We start from the raw sequence: 24,031 nt of genomic DNA on the forward strand, positions 1-24,031 counted from the left end.
CACTACGCTTCTACTTACCGTCTCGAAAGAGATGAATATTAAATACAAATATAATTCAATAAAATCATTGCATTTTTAAAGTACATTTTGAAAGTCCGCTTAAGAGTTAAACGTACGAAGGAAAGGATCGATGATGTTTTCCATCAGCTACAGTTACACATGAATGGAACGGCACTAAATTTTAAGGTTGCCCGTTTTCACACGAAACGGGTCGACATTAATGAACTTCTCAGGGAAATAGACAGTGAAAGAAACGAGAGTAAAACGTTCGCGTAGCAAGGCTTGGTTCGTAGTAGCATAAAGTCAGGTAAACGTAAATCATCATGGTTCAATGCTCGAGGCTGACCGGGGTCGCCGAAGCATTTTGCTTCAGCCCCGCTTGACAGCGATTGGCATTTATAATTCCCGGCAATGTAGCAAAAAAGTCGCGGAATGCGTTTGATTCGAACCCGTTTGAACGCGTTTCAGGAAACGTGATTTAGTCCTTTCCACCGTGACGATCATATCGATTAGATCGTTCTTGTCGAGTGACTCGAACTATTGCGATTGCATTTTTTTTCGAACGGGCGCCGCGCCGTGGGAAATCGACGAAAATAACGATCAACGAATGCTATTCCGTTTTCTTAGATTAATCGTGAACATTTTTGAACAAACGGAGCTGCTAGAAGTGACAAAACTCGCAAAAAAAAAAACAAGAAAATAAAAGTACCTGAGGGTATACGGCATCGATACCGGTAGCTATACGCGGAGCTCGAAAGAATCGTTCGCGCTTTTCAAATTCACCGTTTCGCAATGACGGTGAACAGGCATTTCCGTCGGAATGTTCCTCCTTTATTTCCATCAGACACATAAATGTAGAAACGGAACAATGCGTAACGTGTGACACGGTAACTCGGTGAATGGTCGAAGGACGGACGCGTTCAACAGCAGAAACGTTGATCATTGATTGGCGTACATTTTATTAATCACTTTTTATATGTACATGTGGACATATTGTGTGTATGCACGTACGTAAGGCGGTTGTCAGAGTAATGTAAGTAGACGAAACCACTATTAGTCAGAATTCTTTTAAAAATAACATGCGCGACACAGCCCGGGGGCAGACGGAGTCTTGAAAAAGTGAATGGACTCGTTCTTCCCCGTTACTTTCTATCAACGTTTAAATCGTTTAATAATAATTATCCGAAAAATCTCATAAATCTCGTGTTACCATCACGACCACCTGGCTCTCCGAAGACCGTTAATTAGATTAACGGTCGTCAACGGGCAGACAGTTTTTCCACTTTAGCGGCAAGGGCACTTCTCGCGCGTACGGTTACACCTATAGCAAAACGCGTCGCAACGGCAGTAAATCTAACTACAATAAGCGCATAGTATCGCCAAGCGGCCGATGCACCGTGTGTGGTTGGCCGCCGCGCGCGCGCGCCGCTCCGTCTCCTATTCTCTTGCCGATCCTACCGAGGCACAAGCATCAGGTACCTGCAATCTGTCGCAATATTTTGAACCGATTCGAATAAAACCTCGTCCGTGACGGACGGACCTATTTTCTCAACGGGGAATGCGATGGCATTAGGTTTGTCGGTGTCGGGGTTGGGCTGCTGCTACAGGATCGACTTAGAGCTCTGTGAGGCTCTACGGTGAGGAACGTCCTGTCGCTAGTTGGGGGTGCAGAAGTGATTTCCGGTTCTATGGGGCTGGGGCATCGCCTCTGGGCGCAGATCGACAGGTTGCTCCTGGATAGCGTTTGCAGTGGTATCTGGTAGATCCGTATCGGCTTCCAATCGTTCTGGCTATCTGCGGAAAGAAGAGCACAATCACATCTTTTCGTCGGACGCACAGGAACATTTTTACCGCGGATTCCTTTATTTATCACGGAACTCGTTTATCGACATTTTCTTCGCGATGCTTCGCTTACAGTTGCGGACGAAAGTTTAAGACGATCAATCGCAATTTCAAAATTTAGCGTGGTACAGAAATGCTGATAACTAGACCGCGGATTTTATGCATTTGTGGCAAACATTCAGAAGATTTGACGAATTTAAAAATACTGTTGTATTATTTCCAGCTTAATACAATCATTAAGAAAAGAAATGTATGTGGCTCCTGTAAGCTTGAAATTAATGTGGACAATTTTTATTTTGCAGAAAAATTCGCAGTCTAGTTATAACACAGGTGTATGTTTCAACTCTATCATCTCAAAATTTCAGTCATGAAATATCATCAAAATGGAGGATCGCTTTTTATTGTGCAAATGATATTGGATAATCACACACACACAGTACTGTCAAAAGACGTCTGGAAGGCTTTACATTAAGGGGATGAAAATCTTATAGATAGCTAAACCAGATTCAAAGCATAATTGCTCAGGGATACTTCTTCAGGGATACGTCAAGCGTTTATTTTTCTGTTCAAATGAAAATTATTCTAAGTAAAACAAAATAAAAATTTGTTGGAGAACAACAGAATCACTACAGAATCTCACAACGGTAAAAACAAAAAATTATCAATCAAGAAATTATTATGCAGGGTGTCTCATTTTAAACTCCTAAGGCAAATATCTCGGAAAGCCCGTCAACTTTGAGAGTTCATATCTCGGGAATGGCTTACGCTAAAATTACGTTCAGGTAGTGTTTCGAAAACGTCACAATGTTAGCAATAATAATATACAATCAAAAATATGAATTCCAATTTAAACATTCAAAATTTAACTTTATGGTCCTCTTCAATGTCATCTCAAGGTTAAATAAATAACAACATAAATGTGTTCCCACCAAGCAATACAACTTCCATCTAAAATATTTCTTCAGAACATTTATATTTTTCGAATACTTGCCCTGGGAATTTCAAATGAGACAGCCTGTATATCTTTTCTTTCTACTTTAGAAAATTGGTTCCTGAAGAGGTTAATATTATTATTAACTCTTGAAATATTTTTCTTTCTCAAAATACCTGATGGTTCAATCAAGGTGTTGGTCCAAATTAGGCTACTCTTCCCTATGTTCTGCTAGAATCTACACACTTTTGCCATCGGATTGCTAATTTTTTAATTTCAGTTTCATAGAGCATAGAGGGTTGGGCCCGAAGCCAATATTGAAACGATATCTTCTGAATGTCTGTTTGAATGGTTCAAGTAAATGATATAATTACAAGGTGATCAATAGACTCCGGATTTTACGCATTTATAACAAAAATGAGTGGGAGCAGTTTAAAACAGTGCACAGATTAGAAGACTTTAAGAGTATTGATATATTATTTTCGCTACACTGAAATTATTAGTGAAAAATATAAATTTATATTTAGCTGCTGTGTTTTGCAATTGATGTAGAGACTTATTATTTTGCAATAAAAAATCCGGAGTCTACTCATACTCTCTCAAATCTAATCATACTTCCAAAACAATGTACCAAAAATCTTGCACGCTTACAGCAAATGCGACACAATTAGCCCTTGCGAAACTTGCGACGATCGTCTGTTGAACTTTTAACAGCCTAAACGTTCATTTCTGCGTGCACTTATCCGACAAAGAAAAGGAATCGACTGGCGAATCGACTCCGAAGGAGGAGGCGTGACTACGTTTACGAAATCGGCGAAGGCTTACGAAACGAGCCGATAGCTTTGAGGAATCTTGTTGCGTTTCATCCCGAGCGTTGCGTGCATTGCGAAACTACCGCGCGAATTACAGAAATAGTAGGAAAATTATGATTTCTCCCGGACGAGCGTACATACTTTGCGAGTTAGATCGAGAGGACGAAGACTGCGCGAAAGGAGGCGGACTAGAAACCGGTTCTTCTTTGTCCGAAGGCTTCGCGTCCAGCCGAATTCTTTCGCACTTCCTCGGCAGAAACTCCGGAGCCGTCGTCGCGAAGAAGATATCTTGCTTCGATGTGATTAAATTCAGATTCGGCATGGCCATCGTGTGCACCAGATTCCCGTTGATGATCAGCCGAATTTCCATGGTGTCCTTGGTGAATGCGATCACGTACGGGAAGGCACAGGCTGGAAATAGTTATTTGTTTGGCAGTGTCCTCAGGGGCTGGAGAATCTCGTCAAATAGACGGCTACTTTACCTATGGCGGCTGGCACGGAATTCCAATTGAAATCGAACTCGGATGGCGCGGTGTTCTCTTCGGCCAGTTTTTGGAAATGACACGTGTCTACGAGCACGAAGATTCCAATTAAAAACCATACTATGGAGATTATTTCGTATGTTTACGTACTATTGTAGCAGAGTATCAATTCCGGTTCTTCGTCCTCGCAGAGATCCAAGGCCGCGACCAGGTGCGGCTTCGACGTTCCGTCGATGTGAAGAATCCTGGTGCTTCCGTTCGCAGCGATCAGTTCGAAGTGGTGCCGAACTCCACAACAGAGGGTCCATTCGTTGGCAGAGTCTGTGCTCTCGATCATCGTGACTAGCGATGGTGTTTCGCTCGCATTGAACTCTTTCAACACCATGAAACCGTCTACGGTGTCCGTGTCCGCCGTGGAACACCATGCGGTCCAAGCTGTGCTGTGTTTCCATTGGAGCACCGTCAGACGTCTGCCAACTGCCACGCACTAAAAGTAATTGCATCATGAGAAAATGAAAGAAAGGAATATAAAGAATTAGAGATCCGAGGCTTCCGAGTGTAAGCATAGCATCATCAAGGGAACAGAAACCTTATGTATGTATGTATCTTGTGTTCTACTGAAGCAAAGCTAGCTCCTGTTCCGACTCATTAGAAACAATTCTGAAAGGAACGTCAAAAATGTATACACAGGCTACAAAAGGATTTACAGTCACTATACTATTCCCCACTTCCTAAGCCGTTCCAGAACTTTTAAGAATCAAGACCCCGTAATTCACGGTAAGGTAGAGTAACTATGTTACCGGCAAAATTAGGCGAAAAATGGTTTTACGTGCCTCAACTTTTCGTCCTTATATGAGAATATTTTTCGCTGGGAAAGGGCTCATTCGAAAGAGGAAGGTTCAATCTAGCGCACGCCGGTCATGAGCCGACGAGATTATGCGGATATTTGGTAATATAAGCGGTAGAAGTAGGCCAAAAATTGAAGTTGTGTATGCCGTGGAATCCAAGCATTTTTATGCCATTGGATGAGTTTTCTGGATGTAATCGAGAGTAGCGCGCGCTAAAAAATATCTCCAGCTATGAATTGAACTATATTTTGTCTTGATTCTCTGCGAAATAAAGCCAAAAACTTGAAGTACGTTACTGGCGTCAGAATTCATGATATCGATAATACGGAGCAAAAAATGTGACAAGTTTAGTCACATACTTAAGACTCGTCGGATCAAGACCAAGACGGATCTGAAGTCTGTGTCTGAAGGCTGTGAACAGAAATTATACAGCAGTTACCGACTTGCTGATTCTAAAAAAGTCACGTGAGTACCCTTGGCCCTTAACAATTCGTGGTAGGTGTTGTTGGTATGCAACGAATGAGGATTCCGAGCAATAAACGTTGCAACGAGCGAGGTTCTACTGTACAATACATTGCGTCTCAACGAAGAAGCAGTGCCGCCAGACCAGGGGAATTGAGGGGAATACAGTTGCCCTCTCTCTGTCATAACCGGATTAGACGCGTGACATTGTGAGACATGCATGACAGAGACGAAACGCGTCACGTGACCGGGCCGTGGTTGAAGAGTGGGTATACTCGCCGCGGGAAAATGGGGCAATAGCGTCGTAGAGAGGGAAGGGTAGAGTGGGAGACAAGTCTTATTCTGGCGACACTGCGAAGAAGAAGAAGAGTTCTAAAAGGACACACGGCTGACACCCGAGAGCCTCAACAGTAAAAACTGTCAGAACGAAGAAGTAAAGCGGAAAGAATACCATGCGCAGATGAGAACCGCCAGGCATGGTGGTGGTGTACAAATGGCAGCCTCTTGACCGTGGTAGCCTTCTGTCTTTAATGTGGGACCGTCCCCTGACAGCCAAGGGACGCACACGGACGCGTCCACGTGGACGAATCGACGGCTTGAATTTCGCAGTGGCTCGTGAGAAATTGTCCCAATCATTGTCTTCGCTTTCATCGGCGTCGTCGTCAACGTCGTCTCCGTCGCCGTTGTCCTCGCAGTCGTGATCATCGTCGCGCTCGTTCAATGTCTCCCCGGACCTGTTAGCTGTGGTGCCGTTTTCGAACTCTCTCAAACGGAATACGTAAACGTTGCTCTCTTTCCCTTTGTCTCCCGTGCGGAATAGTAGTATTCCGTGTTGTTCTACTACGTCTAGCTGTTTAATTTGTACGGACTCGTCGAAGATCATTCTGTGGGACAGGCAGTCTGAAATATCAAGCGGATGTTTATCGTTTGTTTGATGACATTTCACTCGGGGTACGCCAATAAATAAAGCGGCTTACACCGAATTTGATGTTTGTTTTTTTCTAAGAATGAAAGATAAGCACAATTACTACTCGCTATCTAGCGAGTAGCGTTAATCTTAACACCGGTTTATTTACCGGTTATTGTATAACACAGTAGAACCTCGTTCGTTGCAAGAAACAGGACCGAAAATGCGCGTAAAATGCGAGGTTGTGCGTCGCCGCCACAATCCCCACCTTGAGTTCCAGAATTTCTAGGAACTTGTGGTGGGAATCGGTAGTGTTCAACGAGCGAGGATTTCATGCAGTACACGAGGTTGCAACAAGCGAGGTTCTACTGTAGTCCTTTTAAAATTGGGGATCAACGGTTGAGAATATTTTAATGAATTGCTCCTAAAATAGAAATTATTTCCGACAAGTCAAGTCGTTCGGTGCAATTTCAAAAAAGTTATTCTGATTTAAAGGGCGTTCGAATACTTTCGTGGGCCAGTGTACGCAAGATAGTTGTGTAGTAAGGATCATGAGAGGACATTACCTTCTATTAAAAAGGTGCCATTCTCCGTAGCAAGAATGACTTTACTGTCCAGCCAAACGTCTCCGCAGACGACTTCGTGAGGGAAGTCCGGATAGATGCATCTCGGCTCCCAAGGTCTGGGTTTCAATGGGCCAGCAGTGGCCAGTGACGTGGGTGCTAGTCCTCGCACGATGGCTTCCAGCTTCAAAGCCTGGCCGACGCGTACCACCTCGACAGCACGCGTTTCCTCGCGACGTCGACCTGGAGCCTCCACCACATCCGACAAAGCTCGTCGGTTTAACATGCTCTGCGAAAATGCAACGGGTGTCCGTTCCAGGAGGGAGAGGGGATACAGCCAATACGCGGTTTAAGCTTATCGAAATTTCTGCAATTCGCGTTGGTAACACCATGCTGGAAGCATTCTCGAAGGAAAATACTACGTTCGAACTCTACGTCTGCAATCCAAGGTTTTCTCTGGTAAAGCTTACGTTGCTCTTGCCCTCCTGCGTGTGCTCTTGGTACATGTCCCTGAGAAGCGCGTCCAGGGTCCTCTCTCGCTTTCGCGAGAACGTGGGTGTGTTGAAGGTGGCCTTCTCGCCGTTGATCAGCTTGACGAGCAAGAACTCCCGTAGGGTGAACGGGTCCTCGAAGACAGGCGGACAGGGCAGGCTGGGTCCGAACAAAGGGACGCTCTCGTCGCAGTAGATGGCCACGCGCCATCCTTTGTTGTTCTCCTCGGTGGATACAACGGCGAACACGTCTGCGCCAAAAGATCGGGTTCAATCTCCGACAGCCGTCGTCTCGCCGTTCCACAAGGGTAAACGACTTACGCGTAAATTGGCTCCTGATGCAATTTGGGTTGAATGTGTCTATGACGTCGGGATCGTCTGTGTAAATAATGTTCACGATATCGTTGCCGATGTGCCGCTTTCTCTCCAGTTGCTGCGGGTTGTCCTTTGAATATGGCAGCATCGTGCTGACGTGGTACATCACTTCGTGGCCCGCGTACACCGTGTAATAACTTTCTTTGCCGGTCATGTCGCCTGAAATTTCGTGTCGCGTGTCATTCAAGATACGTTAAATAAAGGACGTAGTCGGGAAGGAGGTTATCAAACCACATTGAATTTGCAATATGCCATTCGATAGCTTATCCAAAGAAAATACTTTGTCCAATTTTCAACCCTATATGTCGACATGGGGGGTAGCAATTAGGTGACAAGAGAAAATCAGGTTTTTCCGTAATTTTTATTATCGTCCTCAACAGAAAACTCTGAAAAAAGTCAGGCATACTAGAATGCACATGAAACTGAACTTTAAAGAGTACAACAAATTTTAACAGATAATTTTATCAGATTTTGCAAAGTGGTGGCACAATGTTAAAAATATAAAACACCGCTATTTTTTACCTTTTCCATGCCCGTACAAGTGTCGTGGTCATATGACTCATATAATTAATTTCTTAGGTGGATATTATATCAAATTTTAAATAATATGCATGTATTTCCATGGAAGAGTTCTTACCCTTCTGCTGCATTAATCTTCGTCGCCGTCATTATTGATTACAGGGTGTATTTCTTCAGTAGAAATAATTTTGGAGAGGCAGAAAATAGCGTATTGCACGTATATGTATTGGCCTTTAAGGTCATGCGATTCAACACTATTAGAGTCTTTTTGCGGTTTTTTTTTTTAAGTCGGGTCTATGCTAACAAACCGCAAGCAACTACTACTTGAGAGTATTAATGCAATTGTATGCAAGAAAAAACTGTGTGTAGTTTAATATATTTAAAAAGAATTTTATACGGGGTGGAGCACCTCACTTGACCACTTCGAATAACTTCGAAATATTTAAATTAAATTATCTGCTAAACTAATCAGTCTTCGACATGCATGGGTTAATACATATTTTATTTTATAGAGAATAAGAAATTGCATTGATTGGTGCACAAAAAAATATACGGTTCCATTTAAAAAATCGCCTCCTCTTATAAAGAAGTCATGTATACCACATCATGTCCTCCTTGATACCATGTAACATCTGTACAAATAGTTTGTTTAGCAATAATTTAGAAGTTACCGACGTGGTCAAATTAAGTGCCTCACCCTACATATCCGGTACCAGAAGAACTCCCCCTACAATATAATTATATCTGAGTTTAATCTTATTGTACTTATGTTCAATTATAGAGAATATATGATTAATTTACTGTAGTTCTAGTCAAATGATATTAAGCTCTCGCTTTAAGGTATGTCCGATAATGGCGGGGACAAAAATGTCAAACCAAAAAAGACTGGGTCCCGCACGCAGGGGAAGGAATACTGTAATATAGAAAATGGCCGGCACCTTTCACGTCCAAGCCACCTCTGTACTTGTCCCAGTTCTTCAACCATACTCTCTCGCCCATGATCTCCAGGAAGTTCTCAAACTCCGGGCTACCCTGCTCTGTAAACGAGACACCGTGTAGAACGGTAACAACTGACCTATTTAATTGTTAAAGTTTCACCACTAATCAATTTACCATTAGACAGCATCTCATCGTCGGTAGTTTGCCCCTTTTTCGAATATATCACACCGAACTTGAAGTTTACTGAGCCCTCCTGCTCCTCCAGCAAGAGCAGATCCTGCGGCGCAAAACTTAGTATACTCGTCCGATCGGGTTAGAGGTGTGGTTATGAGCATGAGTAGAGGGCAGGAAAACTCACCTTCTGTATCTCCGGCGAGAAAACTTCGCGCGGTACTTTATCGAGCTTCTCCAGTCCGAAGAAGTTGCTGAAATTACAATCAGATTCGAATCAAATTCGTTAGATTGTCCCTTATCTACAGGGTGTTTCTTTTATCTTGCTCTTCTTAATACCTTCGTTAGCTTTGCTGACACAAAAAATTTAAGACCTTCGTGCAACAACCGGGAAAGTCCGTTTGTCAGTAAAATTTCATGTACTCATTGAAATTTTACTTATTTTTATTTACAGGCTGTCCCATTTGAAGTGAACCGCTCGAATATCTCTGAAATTATTAATGATATTCGAAAAATGTTTCTAACAAAAGTTACATGGTTTTGAGGGGACATAATTCTATGCTAATGCTTTTTTGTAGGTGTAGGAGTAAAGAGCATATGAAGGATATTAATATACCCAACGACGTATTTATTATTCCCCATAAAATATTATTTATCTTCATATTTCGAAAAACCATTAGTTTAGGTGACATTTCAATTCTAATATTACAAAATGGTACCCAATACTAGCGTAGTTTGTGCCCATAAAGTTAGAACGCTGGCTAGAGCCCTCGACCGTTTTGTGCTTGTTTGGATGTTTATAAACAAACGTTGAGTGATCAGTCACTGCCTCAGTAGTGTTTTAACAATATATAACGAACATAGCTATTTCTGAACTCGCTGGTAAAATGATTGAAACGGCACATTACAGTCCAAGTGAAATCGCAGGTATGACATGGTTTTAAAATAGAAATTTAAACGACAAAGTTTAACAAGATACAAATATGTATAATATATTGTAAGAACATGTACCGTGTTGCTAATGACCTTTGATGTTGAACCAACATTACACAATTAAACAATTAAATTAATTAAAAAAATGTTCGATCGGACAGTTCATATAGAGATGGAGTGAATCTCTGTATTTAAACTGAAGGACGACATTTTGGGCATCGATTGCAATGAGGTAAATACTGTACCGTCAGCTCAATTTCGTAGTATTTGAATTTGAATCTTTTAAACTAATGGTTTTTTGATATAAGAAAGTTAATAATTTTTTATGAGCAATAATGAACTACATCGATTGGTGTATTAAAAAGTACATTGTTCCGTTAAAAAAATTGAAAGTGACCTTCATATATCCCCTACTCCTCCACATAAAAAAAAAAACAGTTAACATAGAATTGTATCCCCTTCGAAACCATATAACTTTTGTAAGAAACATTTTTCAGTATCATTAATAATTTCGGAGATATTCGAGTGGTTCACTGCAAATGGGACACCCTGTATTGTTGATCGTTTGAAGTAAGAAGGAAATTATTTTCAAAATTCGAACTTACGCAGTTTTTACAACAATGTCTTTAATTGTGCCAGGGCAAAGTTGATTGATTCAGAACGACCAGTATTATGATACATGATTTGTTTTTTCTCTGAAAGTCATTTCTTTGAGTTTTCAAAGTATTTAACATTTTTTCGCTTATCAACATTTGCTGATTATCATATAATATTGTAGCACACGACAGTTTTAGTTCAAAGACCTGTAAGATCATTACATTCAAATGACCTTGAAAAAAAAATCATACTGACTTAAAAATTGCAGAGAAATTATAATTCTTTGTGCTCTGTACAAAATTCTACTGTGTTTATTTTAATACGATTTTCATTGACTTCAAGGTCCTTTCAACTTATTTTTTATACGTGCCTCTTTAACCCTTTTCTATTTACTTTTTATCTATTCTATTTAACTCTCTTCTATTTATTTTTCATCTGTGCTTTTCTTTAAATTGTTTTACATTGAGTTTTTATCTATATGTTTTTAACATAGGTACGTAAAAGTAAATATTTAAGATAAATATATAAGAAATACTTGGTGGACTCTATTATTAGATTATTTATCATTTTAAACCAGGAAATGTAATATTTTGGTCGGGCGACATCCACGAAACATTAGAATTAATGCGACTAACATATTGCTTTTCCTTTTTGTTAATTATTTTGGTAGAACATCTGAGAATGTCGTATTAACACCAGAAGTACATACTAGTGTGTATGGAGTAGAAATCCGCCAACATAACACATTTCACATTTCTGAATAATTTGCAGTTATTATCGCGTTAAACCGCGCAGTTAATCCTGTTTCGCCTCAGGCAGTGCGTACATACAAAATGTAAACATATTTTTTTAATATCAGCTGAATTAAAAAATATTATTTTTAAAGTGTAATACTCTCAGTCCGATTTTGTTTTTTGTACAGTCGATTGATTAACGTGTTCCGTTAAAATCTAAGCGTAAAGTTCCGAAAATCGGTCAAATCCGATTGAACTGAAATTTGGTTAAATAGGTTCATTTTGCATTAAAAACATGTTTCCCAAAAGGACTTCTGGCGACTCGAAAAAATTGTTTTATCATACTACTATCATTTCCTACCTTATTGGACACTCACTACAGAGATTTCTTCCCTTTTTAATTGACGGAAACCTCCAGACCTAACTCAGACCTAATCAAAATTCGTCGGTAAGGTAGAAATTGATACTAATATGACAAATTTTTTTCGAGTCGCCAAAAATCTTTTTGGGAAACATATTTTTAATGCAAAATGAGGCTATGTGCAAAATTTGAGCTCAATCCAATTTGACTGACTGTCGAAACTTTAACCAAATCTAGTCTCTTTGTCGCTTGGCACTTCTAGTATTAACAAGATTTATCCATTATTATGGTAATACGAATGACATTTACCTGAGAATTTGTCTGATCGTTATCGTTTTGTTCGCAGAGTATGGCAGCGATATTTTCTGGGCGCCCTAAATATTTTATTCCTTTCATTACTAAATTCTCTACGTTGTTTCTGATAACGTATTTCCACTGTGTAGTAATTTACTTACGGTTTTCCTCCACAAAATGACCCTGTAATGAGGGACACTTTGATCGCTAACTTCGCTCGTCACGACCGACAAAAACAAAGGATTTCTTTCCTGATCAGCGGCAACGTAATTTTGATGCACTGAAGACAAATCACAAAGAGATTAGTAATAGTATACCTTAACGAAGTAAGATAAAAACAGTTTTGTACGATTGAAGAATTGTATAGTACGTTTTTTGTTAAATAACCGAGTTCGAACGCTCGAACTTTTGACGCTTCTAGTATGCAGGAAAATATTTGTTCCTGAATTAGTTTAATCATTATCGTATAAGATAAACTTTCCCCTAAAGAATATCTTTTTATAATATCCGAAAACAGATTTAGCTAATTTTTATATTCTCACGGTATCTAATAAATCTTTATTAAAAATTAATGCAATTAAGAGCAATATTAACCATTTTTTATACGACAAGTACGTAAACTGTTACTGATGTCCACGGTAATTGCATGCGATTTAAAGTTAACGACAATAGTAAGCGTTGAAAATATGAAAGTAAGATGAAATAGAAACAGTTTTTTTATTTGCCCACTCATTGCACAGTGTGGTATTTCAGCAATCTAGCGGAAAAATTCAATTTCGATAATGATCTAGATGTATAAAATTACATTACATATCAGTAGTGGAAACTCCTAAACAAGCAATGCGTAATAATCTATTAATAGGATCTAATAATATAGTTATATTTTACTCCCATGAGTGTGTATTATCAGCTTGAGATTCTTTATAACTGCATTATATCAGTACCTAACACTGATAATTGTGCATATGTATTGTTATCTTCCATTATTCATGGTGTGTTTACAATTACTTTCTCCAAATGTCATTTTATTAGTCATTTAACCTTCATTACAACTAATGTGTAATGTGTAATTTAACTATGTATAACTAAATTTTTAACATACTACATTTTATGCAGCGTTAATAGTTTAGTACTCACATTTAGAATTATAGGTAATACTAAACGTGGAAAACTGTTTCTGACAAATTTTGACAGTTATCGCTTTTTCTTTGTATTATTATGTCCTCGACTGAGAATTAATACACAAAAAGATAGAGGCCATAATTTGTCAGAAATGGTTTTTACATAGTTTTGAATACAAAATATATTAAGGCTTGTTTAAAGTGCTATAAAAGTACATGCCAAAAATCTAGTTAATTAAATAGTAGTAAAATGGAAATTAAATTACATTTTAGTAGTTATAGGAGGCTAATTAAAATTGTTGGAAGACCTATCGACTGATTTAAGTTCATTAGAAAATTATTTCCATGGTAGCGATTCTAACAAGTAAACATATTCTTTCTGTTGTGAAAATTTTAATACAGACTTCGTTTCTCGATGCTATATATGACTATTAAATAAATTAGAAAATATGCATATATTATTACTAACATTAAATTGAATATTACGTTTTTTTAGTAGGAAGCAAATAGAACCATCAGAAATTAATATTCCTACGATCCAATAATTTTATTTCGCTGATTGCTAAAATATCACACTGTATGCTCTTTTTCTAAATCTGCATTACTATTATCAGTTTTTAAGTGAAATTATACCAATAGTATAATCATTATATTTTTCATTGATCTTATTACCTTCTCTTGTCGTATACAAAGACCAGTAATAAATAGCAATAACAATATTTCTATTGAAATATTAATTATGAGGTCAATAATAGTTCAAAATGTTAATAATAATCAATATCACTATTAGCGAATATTAATGAAAATAGAATCTAGTAGCAAGAAAATTAAAAGTATTTATTAATTTACATGTTCATGTAGTGATTTACTTCCACATTAAAAAAGAAAGATTCAATTTTGCGTGTCGAGTATTCTACCCTGCTAATATGAAAGCTTTATTATACTGTTTTACTTTGCCATTTATTATGTTTTCATACATGGAAATAACCAGTACCGAAGTATAAATAAATAAGAATGAGGGCGAAGCTCCACAACAAAAGATTTTATTCTTATCACTCCAATTTGCTTTTGCATGTGAAGTCGTCTTTATCTTGTACCCTTTGTCGCGATACCTTGGAAACATAGTCGATTCGAAGAAAATCGAATAAAAGGAGGAATCGCTGACTCATCAGTCCCGCTATCGAAACAGGGTACTTATCTTACTTTACTTACATTTTCCGAGGAAGTACTTGAAATACCAACGCGTTTGGTACTCGGGATTTTCCAATATCGGTGTGCTGGGCGAGCCGAACATCTGCATAATGATACGATCTGGCTTTATCGACAACGAAATGGGGAGACAGGAAAAGTAAGACGGGTTTAAGTGAAATGGAAAATACTTTTCTCTAATCGGCTCTTTGGGTTACCTGTTCGTTCTTTCGACTGGAATTTATAAAAACAAGGCTGTGTACATTATTATACGCAGGACGTCTCAAAGCGTTATCGATGTTTTTTTTTTCTACCAAAGGTATTTCGATGAAACTAATTTTTGGATTTTATACATTCATGACAAAAATAAGTCGGTGCAATTTAAAAAAGGACAAACGTTAGAAGAATTTAGGAGCCTCGATGTACTATTTCGAACTTTTCAAAATCATTAAAGAAATTTCTTTTGCATAGAGATCCACAGTCTGCACGTCTTCTCTCGTTAAAAGATATACAGGGTGGTCCACACAGCTGTTTCAGCTTATAACTCCGTTATTAGTGGAGTGACAGAAAAATTTCAAAGGAGAAAGATGAATGGTTCAAAGAGTACTATATTAGTAGGACCATATTTTTTTAGAAGTGCAACGGTGCATGTGTATTCAACAATTGCATTACTTTTTTCAATGGCAATTAATATATTTTTTTTACATAGTTGGATTTCTCTCGCCATTCTACGTAAAAAAGTACTAAGGTACAATGGTCAAAAAATTATTTTATGTTGTATTATATTTTTTAATTATTGAGTACCTCAATACTTTTTTTTACGTAGAATGACGAAAGAAATCCAACAATGTACAAAAATATGCATTTCCATTCGAAAAATATAATGCACTTGTTGAATTCACATGCATCACATCATTGCACTTCGAAAAAAAACATAGCCATACGAATTTAGAGAACTCTTTGAGCCATTCATCTTTTTCCTCGGACATTGTTCTCTAACTTGTAATGGAGTTATAAGTTACAGACGGAAACAGTTGTGTGTACCACCCTGTATGAACAGTTATATTTAAGCCAGTTATACACAAGATATAAATAAATATTTAGGTACACTTGTGAGTATGCGTATGTATAAATTGCGGATTTTATATATTTAAAAACTATACAAATATTCCAAACTCGCTAAGATAGTGAAGATTATAGTAACATTTCAAGTCAACAATTCACTATTTATTAAATTGTCGTTTTTACAAAGTGAGCTGTAAGATTAAGATTTTGCAAAAACCAACATCCGCAATTTATAAAATGTGTCGTAAATAAAATTCTCTTGAGAATATTTTTAAATAAGTTTCAACACATCTAAATGTTCAAGAAAAGAAAGATTGTCTAGCTGTAGGGTTAATTTTTTGTTCCATTAAATGATTGTTTAAATGACTAAAACAATGGATCACTCCAGTAGTCTAATAAAGCGATCACAAAAGTCGACAAGTATGAAAAATGGGATAAAAATAAAACAAAAATTATTTTAGAAATTAAAAATTTTTTATCAGTTTTTCTCGAGTTGCTTTTCATTTACAACTAAGAAACTCCAAATGATCGAAAATTATTTAAATTTTAATATTTCTCTTCTGTCAAACTGAATATGTTCTCAATTGTTCAAGAAACTGAAAATATAGCTTTAGAGTACTGCAATAGCAGAACAATTATTTAGATAACAAATGAAATTCGTAATGTAGCCCATAGTTTGAATATTTAAATCAATTTTTTCTAATTGCACATAATTCAGTACTCATTACTGCAATTGGAGAATCCAAAAGTAGCTGCCATCTTGCGGTTTGCTGAAATTTATGGGCTAATACCCAGTATATATTAAATATAGAAGAATTTGAAAATTGCGCTTTTGAAACAGTAAAATTCAATTCTTAGGGAGGGTGAACATGGTATTTTTGTTTCACATACTTTGCAATGATTCCGTTGCAATAGGCCTGATGAGATTTTCATTGAAAAAATCAATGCATATTGAATTAAGTTTTTAACTTCTATTACATTTTTTTTTATTGTTACTGATTTTTGTCCCACTTTTCCGAAATGTCGACCGTTGCGCGACACGACGTAATCAAATTTTACATAGTGTCCCAAGTGTGAACTGTGTCCTCCAAAGAGTCCGTAGGAAAGATGGCTGACGGAAGGATGAATGACACGCAAAGCGACATAATTACGATGTTCTTACTTCTTCTTTCTCGCCGGGAGAATCGCCGTTCTCGACCCGAAATCTTCTGCCATTGTCGGAGCCGTCTTGCTCGATCTGCGGCAGCTAAAAGGCGATTTGAAAGGGCTACATTAGCAACTGTGAGAACCGTGTCTGGTACAAGAGACTGTGTTCCAGATTCGGAGTAGCTCCGTTACGCGTCGAGAGCCGGAAAAACGAACGGCGCACCGCGACCTGTTTTCCCCGTTCTTCTGTAATTAACTTTTATTGTGCCGCGGCCTGTCGCCCTTTTTATCCGGCCGCTACAATTTGTTCAAACTTCGCTTCTGGCGAACGCCAGCAATTGTGTATCACGTACTGCTCAAATTGCTATCGGCCAGCGGTAGGACTAACCTCGTCAAGGAAACAGCACGACGTGATAAATACCGTAATGTCCCAATATTGTATTAGGGGGACCAGAAAGTAATGTTGTATTTTTCGTAAAATTAAAGTAGGATAATTTTTTATTGATATTTTATTTTTAATCTGTGATGTATAAGTGCTCTTGTATGGTTGAGCGTGGTGAATGAAACTTCTCCGAGATTTCTTCAATCGTCTGCCAAGGTAGAATGTCATTATCCAGTGCCACATGCCTTCCTGATCGAGGTACGTTAAAAACATCGAAATTACCCGATTTAAACTTGGCAAACCATCGTTGGCATTTACGTACAGCCAATGCTTCCGGATAAACATCACAAATGTTTCTTGTAGCTATTGCGGCATTGCTGTCCTTTCGAAATTCGTATAGCATACAGTGCCGAATGTACAACTTTTCTAGATTTGAATCGGTCATTTCGAACATAACCTCTAAAAAAACAATATTTTTGTACAAAACAGTACTGACTAGGTGTACGTAAGACAGCTGTTGTTATCAGTCAAATGTTGATTTGCGCAAAAACGACATTACTTTCGGGCCCCCTAATATATGAAAACATCTGGACCAAAGTGTTATTTAGGGTAAGGGACCCAATTACTGTGGGGGTACTGTACCTATATTAGTTATATTAATTTTTAAAGCATAATTAATATTACAAAAGAGATATTAAATTTTTTCTTTTAAAATTAGTTAATATAAATATTCATTAGGCTTTGAAAATAAGAATAATTAATATAGGCAGTTTAATTGCGTCCCTTACTCTATACATATTGTGCACAAATATTATTTCTTGATCTCTTGTCGCTGGCGTCGGATGTGGGAAGGGATAGCGAGTAAACAAAGTGATAAAACTTTTTTGTTTTAATTATATTTTGATGAATCCTTTACCTACATATTCCTGACACTTTTCTTATTAAAACAACACCAAACACGACACATTTAGGATCATAAATACTTGTCGAATTCACGATACAGTAGAACATTGATTACACTGTCCAACAAAATTAAACTTTTTTCGAGTTTTGCAATACCTGTTGGGTGATTCTTATACACTTTGTCATCCTAAAACCGAATCTGAAAGTAGAATTGCTCCATCACGCAACGTTTTCGAAAAATTTTGATTTTTGTAAAAATGCCCGATTTTGATACGAAACGACGTGTTACGCAAAAACTAAATACGCGAGAAAGTTCAAATTTGAGTCAAGAGATAGAGGGGACTCTCCTCTACATATTCATATAGTCAATTATATTTTTATGTACTTCCTAATAGTTGTAAATGGTTGTTAAAGTTTGAAAATGTGCCGACGCGGGTACTTTGTACGCTCTATTTTTGTATTTATGTGAAAAATCCTTTATCTAGCAGTAATTTACTATACAGGAATGCATTCTACAGACATTTCTGGTAAAGAAACCATTCACGAAAAGTATTTGGTTCCCTTAATGTACGAGAAGGATCAGAAAATGTTAATTGACAGCGTGTGCGCGACGCGTTCGCGCCAGACGGCCATTGCAGCCTTTTCGCGACTCGCCAGGGCCGTCGCTATGCGTAGTCGACGTTGGTACCACTCAAGTATGTCTTTGCTTACTATGCTTAATTAAATACATTTTTTTTTGTCTTTTTGGGTGCCAATCATTACAAAAGATTATAAAAATACGAGTTATATTCACATTTCATTGTTGAAATGCTTAATAAAGAAAATTGACCGCAGCAATTTTATTTTCAGTAATTGTTGTCTTATCTTTATAATTGTAATACCAATGGACATTCAAGATTCTTCCGATTAAAATAAGTCCAAACACTATGTAAATGGGACTATTTTTATCGATTTTATTGATCGAAGTACATAATTAAGTCATAGATCGCTCTATATTAAATCGATAAAATCTTGCGGAAGTGTATAAATCAGCCGGACTGTTTTTGTTATATTCATGGCGAAATTATTTTAAAATCAAAACAAGGAATACAATTCCAGCATTAATCTTTCATCAAGATATTTCAACAGTGGAAAAACGTTACAAAGGAAAAGACTTATGTGCGGATGCTTGCTGATTACTGCTGGACACTTATTATTGAAAATCGGGATACCAGGAACAAACGTCAAGCAAGGCGGAAACATTTTTTATTTGTTTACATCAGAAATAGGTAAGTTTTTGTATTCAATTTTCTTTATTAAGCATTTCCACAATGAAATGTGAATATAACTCGTATTTTTATAATCTTTTGTAATGATTGGCACCCAAAAAGACAAAAAAAAATGTATTTAATTAAGCATAGTAAGCAAAGACATACTTGAGTGGTACCAACGTCGACTACGCATAGCGACGGCCCTGGCGAGTCGCGAAAAGGCTGGATTGGCCGTCTGGCGCGAACGCGTCGCGCACACGCTGTCAATTAACATTTTCTGATCCTTCTCGTACATTAAGGGAACCAAATACTTTTCGTGAATGGTTTCTTTACCAGAAATGTCTGTAGAATGCATTCCTGTATAGTAAATTACTGCTAGATAAAGGATTTTTCACATAAATACAAAAATAGAGCGTACAAAGTACCCGCGTCGGCACATTTTCAAACTTTAACAACCATTTACAACTATTAGGAAGTACATAAAAATATAATTGACTATATGAATATGTAGAGGAGAGTCCCCTCTATCTCTTGACTCAAATTTGAACTTTCTCGCGTATTTAGTTTTTGCGTAACACGTCGTTTCGTATCAAAATCGGGCATTTTTACAAAAATCAAAATTTTTCGAAAACGTTGCGTGATGGAGCAATTCTACTTTCAGATTCGGTTTTAGGATGACAAAGTGTATAAGAATCACCCAACAGGTATTGCAAAATTTTTTTGGTGTTGGACAGTGTTATCCGAACCGATGATATCTGCATTCTGCATTATCCGAATACATGTTTCACGTTTGAATAGCTCAATCTAAAGTGGTCCGTTTCAGTGACTCACATACATAATTGATTACTTAATTAATTGATTAATTGATTAAGGTCATATGAAGGTCAACTTCGTTTTTTAAAATGGAATTATATACTTTCCATTGCATCAATTGATGCAGTTGGACATTCTTTATAAAAAAAGTATTAACCTATCTATATTAAAAAATTAGTAGTTTAGGAGATATTTCGATTTAAATAATTCCAAGACACCAGTACTGTCGCACTAAGACGTTCGCTTCTATCCCTTACACAAAAGGTTCAACATAACGACCATTTGTATCAAGGCATTTTTGAAGTTGATGGAGTAAAGATTGTCCTACAATTTTTAACGTATCTATATTTAACATTAAATTATGCCCCACTCAACACCATTTAATTCTTATCTGAAACATTTTTTGTAGGACTAACAATAGCGAAGAAATCAAGATGTCAAAATCAGGTGAGACACCTTGTATAAGTTCAAGTGCTTGCGATTTTAAAAAAGTGCACATTTTGCAGTTGTACTCGTCTATTTTAGAAAAATATTATTCTTCTGATCCAAGTACAAATCGACAAATATCATATATTTCTGATAGTCTGAACGCCATGCCGTTTTGAGAAGCCTGTTAGTATAAATTGCTACAATTTTAAAAATTTTCGAAATTTTTATAGTCATTATTAGGTTGAAACAAAAGTTCATAGTCTTTGTTAAAGTAAAATTCAAAGATAAAATTAAGACATTTATTCATAGATTTATTGAATAACATATTTTCCATTCTGTTCTATTACTTTTTGCCATCGTGGACGTAACTTGTCATGTTATTGAAGAAACTTATGAATAAATATCATAATTTTATCTTTGAATTTTAATTTAAGAAGGGTTACAAAATTTCGTTTCAACCCAATAATTTCATAATTAAGTCTTTTCAAGTGGTAGTGACAATGGCAATACCATTTTCTATGCGAAAATGGTTTTTACATATAACGTTACTTTTATCCAGATTAAAATTACTATTTTTGAAACACAGTGACACGAAATGATACCTTAAAAAAAATAATTTAAAATGGAATATTCAAAGCAGATGAATAAAAAATAATATTTCCTTGTGTCAACGTGTGTCATAATGCTCTATTTGTGGTATGAAATGTGCTAATCTTTTGACTGCAGACAGCACGTGTGCAATGTGCATGTTCTAACGTTTCGACACTATCTGCAGTAACATACATGTGTACCTTGGAGATTTTCTCTGTACTATACATACTGACCTTGAATTTTAAAGAGTGGTATTTTAGGTAGTATTACAAAATCTTTTTCCAATGAAAATATTTTCTTATCTATCAAAACATTGAATATTATTAACTCCATAGAAAACATCATTAAGTACTTTCAAGGAAGTATAACATTTTTGGCACACCCTGTAGTGCAAAAGGTTAAATACTAGATAGAATTTTTCTGCCTACCATATCTAGTTTTCAACATTTTTACAAACAGTCGTGCTTTTCATAATCCGAGTTCGTAATTTGACCGAAGTGATCTATAAAAATCATCTATTTGGTACATGTATAGGGAAAAGTTCTTCAAAATGACGTTTTTACCAACAAATGTCAAGGTCAATGTCATTGGAGCTGGGCCCGCTAAACGCAATATTTACCTAAATCTTTACTGACTTGTACAATAAATCGTGTTGTATATGGATGGCTTCAGATTGAATTGTTTACACGTGATACCATTACATCCGTTCGAATAATCAAGGTTCTACTAAATCGTCAATTAAATAAGCAAATATGTCAGGTCCGAATTATGTCAGGTTTGGTCTTTCTTTAATCAGAAGAATGTGACAAATATGTCGGTAAAGGTGGATGGATTGGTATTGTCTTACTGATATACAGTAGGACCTCGATTAACCGGATCTCGATTGTCCGTGGTCTTGATCATCCGAGGTCCCTGTTGTCGAGAGGTCTCGGTTATCCTGAGTCCTCTGTTTACTAACAAACGTTTGTAGGTAAATGCAGTGTTTACCCTATATATGTCCTAAAGCTTAGCCGATAAAAGTTCCAGAACTATCCCCACTGTCGCGGGATACATCCTGTGAGGGGCCATGAAGCTCGAGAGACCTCTGTCGCCGAGGAGTGTAAGGTCGCGTGGATCAAAGTATTTCCTGGCCGATATACAGGGTGAGTCACCAAACGTTAGCACCTCAAATATCTTTGTTGTTTCTAAAGATACGTAAAATATGGTAAGGACAAAGTTGAATGGTACAATGGGGCTGACACGATGCAAAAAAATTTTGTTTTTGTGTCATTTTTTTGGAGATATCAAGGTCACCTTGACTTTTTTAAATGGAACCACCCTTTTTTAAACATCTACAATGATAGTCCCTTTCATTAGGAATTCAGTGACTATAATTAGTCCAAGGTCATTCAAGGTCAAGGACAGAAAAAACGTATAAAACTAAAATATAGAAGCAGAATACGTTTAACACGGTTGAGACTTGTAGGAAATAGTAAACATACTATGGTCGTAGTTAAAGTAAACATACTAAGGTCCTTCAATGTTATTCAGCATTCTTATTTACTATCAGTATGTTTCCAAACGCGATTCCGCTATGTTATATTCGATGACTGAAAAGTGTGATATGATCACGATTTACTGTGAATGTAGAAAAAATGCAGTGCAGGCCCGACTACTTTATGAAGAAAGGTACCCCGAGCGAAACACTCCTTCTAGACATACTTTCACTAATACGTACAGGTTGTTTCGAAATACTGGAAGTGTACATGCAAGACAGTACAAACGGAAGAATCCCACGACTAATGAAGACAATGAAATTAATATTTTAGCAGCTATAGCTGTCAATCCTCACGCGAGTACGAGAAAAATTGCCCGGGAAGCAGGCATAAGTCAAAGTAGCGTAATACGAATTCTGGCCCGACATAAACATCTGTTCCACATATCGCTCCATCAAGAATTGCACAGGAATGATTTTCAAAATAGAATTAACTTTTGTCAATGGGGATTGCTTCAAAATCATTCATTTTTTTCTAATGTCTTGTTTACGGACGAAGCAACATTTACTAATCATGGCTCAATTAATCTACGGAACGCCCATTATTGGTCTGTGGATAATCCGCACTGGCTGCGAGAAATTGATCATCAAAGACAATGGAGCGTGAACGTGTGATGTGGTATTTTGAACGACAAAGTAATTGGACCATATTTCGTTAACGGAATGATGACGGGACAGAAATACGCTCAATTTTTGCAAGAAGATCTGCCAATTTTGTTAGAAGATGTCCCTTTACAAAATCGCTATGATATGTGGTACCAACATGACGGTTGTCCTGCTCATTATGCACGAGTAGCAAGAGAAACGTTGGATTCTCGATATCCAAACCGATGGATTGGACGAGGCGGAACAGTTTCATGGCCAGCACGTTCGCCTGATTTAAATCCACTGGATTTCTTTTTATGGGGTCTGCTAAAAGAGACCGTGTACACGGATGCTCCAACAACAGTTGAAGATATGCGTCAGCGTATCATCACAGCATGTACGAATATCACGTCGGATACACTTATCAGAGTTCAACATTCCTTCAGAGCTCGTTTACAACAATTTATCGACGCAGACGGCCATCATTTCGAACATTTATAAAATACAGGTATTCTGCTTCCATGTTTTAGTTTTATACGTTTTTTCTGTCCTTGACCTTGAATGACCTTGGACTAATTATAGTCACTGAATTCCTAATGAAAGGGACTATCATTGTAGGTGTTTAAAATAGGGTGGTTCCATTTAAAAAAGTCAAGGTGACCTTGATATCTCCAAAAAAATGACATAAAAACAAAATTTTTTTTTGCATCGTGTCAGCCCCATTGTACCATTCAACTTTGTCCTTGCCATATTTTACGTATCT

At 37.3% G+C, this 24,031-nt stretch overlaps 1 protein-coding gene across 2 annotated transcripts in view; it reads right to left on the reverse strand.

Annotated features, from left to right (window-relative positions):
• Positions 1 to 944: 944 nt before the first annotated feature.
• LOC143365178 (GTPase-activating Rap/Ran-GAP domain-like protein 3) overlaps positions 945 to 24,031 on the reverse strand; it is a 93,323-nt gene continuing 70,236 nt past the window's right edge. For both annotated transcript variants that reach the window (XM_076805107.1, XM_076805105.1), the window contains 15 exons: positions 16,798 to 16,881; positions 14,595 to 14,676; positions 12,423 to 12,541; positions 12,277 to 12,341; positions 9,530 to 9,596; positions 9,346 to 9,448; positions 9,171 to 9,269; positions 7,660 to 7,872; positions 7,318 to 7,589; positions 6,851 to 7,136; positions 5,829 to 6,277; positions 4,218 to 4,554; positions 4,068 to 4,154; positions 3,727 to 3,996; positions 945 to 1,794 (listed from right to left, as the gene is read on the reverse strand). In XM_076805107.1, coding sequence (XP_076661222.1) covers positions 1,541 to 1,794; positions 3,727 to 3,996; positions 4,068 to 4,154; positions 4,218 to 4,554; positions 5,829 to 6,277; positions 6,851 to 7,136; positions 7,318 to 7,589; positions 7,660 to 7,872; positions 9,171 to 9,269; positions 9,346 to 9,448; positions 9,530 to 9,596; positions 12,277 to 12,341; positions 12,423 to 12,541; positions 14,595 to 14,676; positions 16,798 to 16,881 — 2,787 coding nt within the window. In that variant the 3' untranslated portion in view covers positions 945 to 1,540. The remainder of the gene's footprint in view (positions 1,795 to 3,726; positions 3,997 to 4,067; positions 4,155 to 4,217; positions 4,555 to 5,828; positions 6,278 to 6,850; positions 7,137 to 7,317; positions 7,590 to 7,659; positions 7,873 to 9,170; positions 9,270 to 9,345; positions 9,449 to 9,529; positions 9,597 to 12,276; positions 12,342 to 12,422; positions 12,542 to 14,594; positions 14,677 to 16,797; positions 16,882 to 24,031) is intronic.

Source organism: Halictus rubicundus, chromosome 2, assembly GCF_050948215.1.
Source record: "Halictus rubicundus isolate RS-2024b chromosome 2, iyHalRubi1_principal, whole genome shotgun sequence".
Taxonomy (NCBI): domain Eukaryota; kingdom Metazoa; phylum Arthropoda; class Insecta; order Hymenoptera; family Halictidae; genus Halictus; species Halictus rubicundus.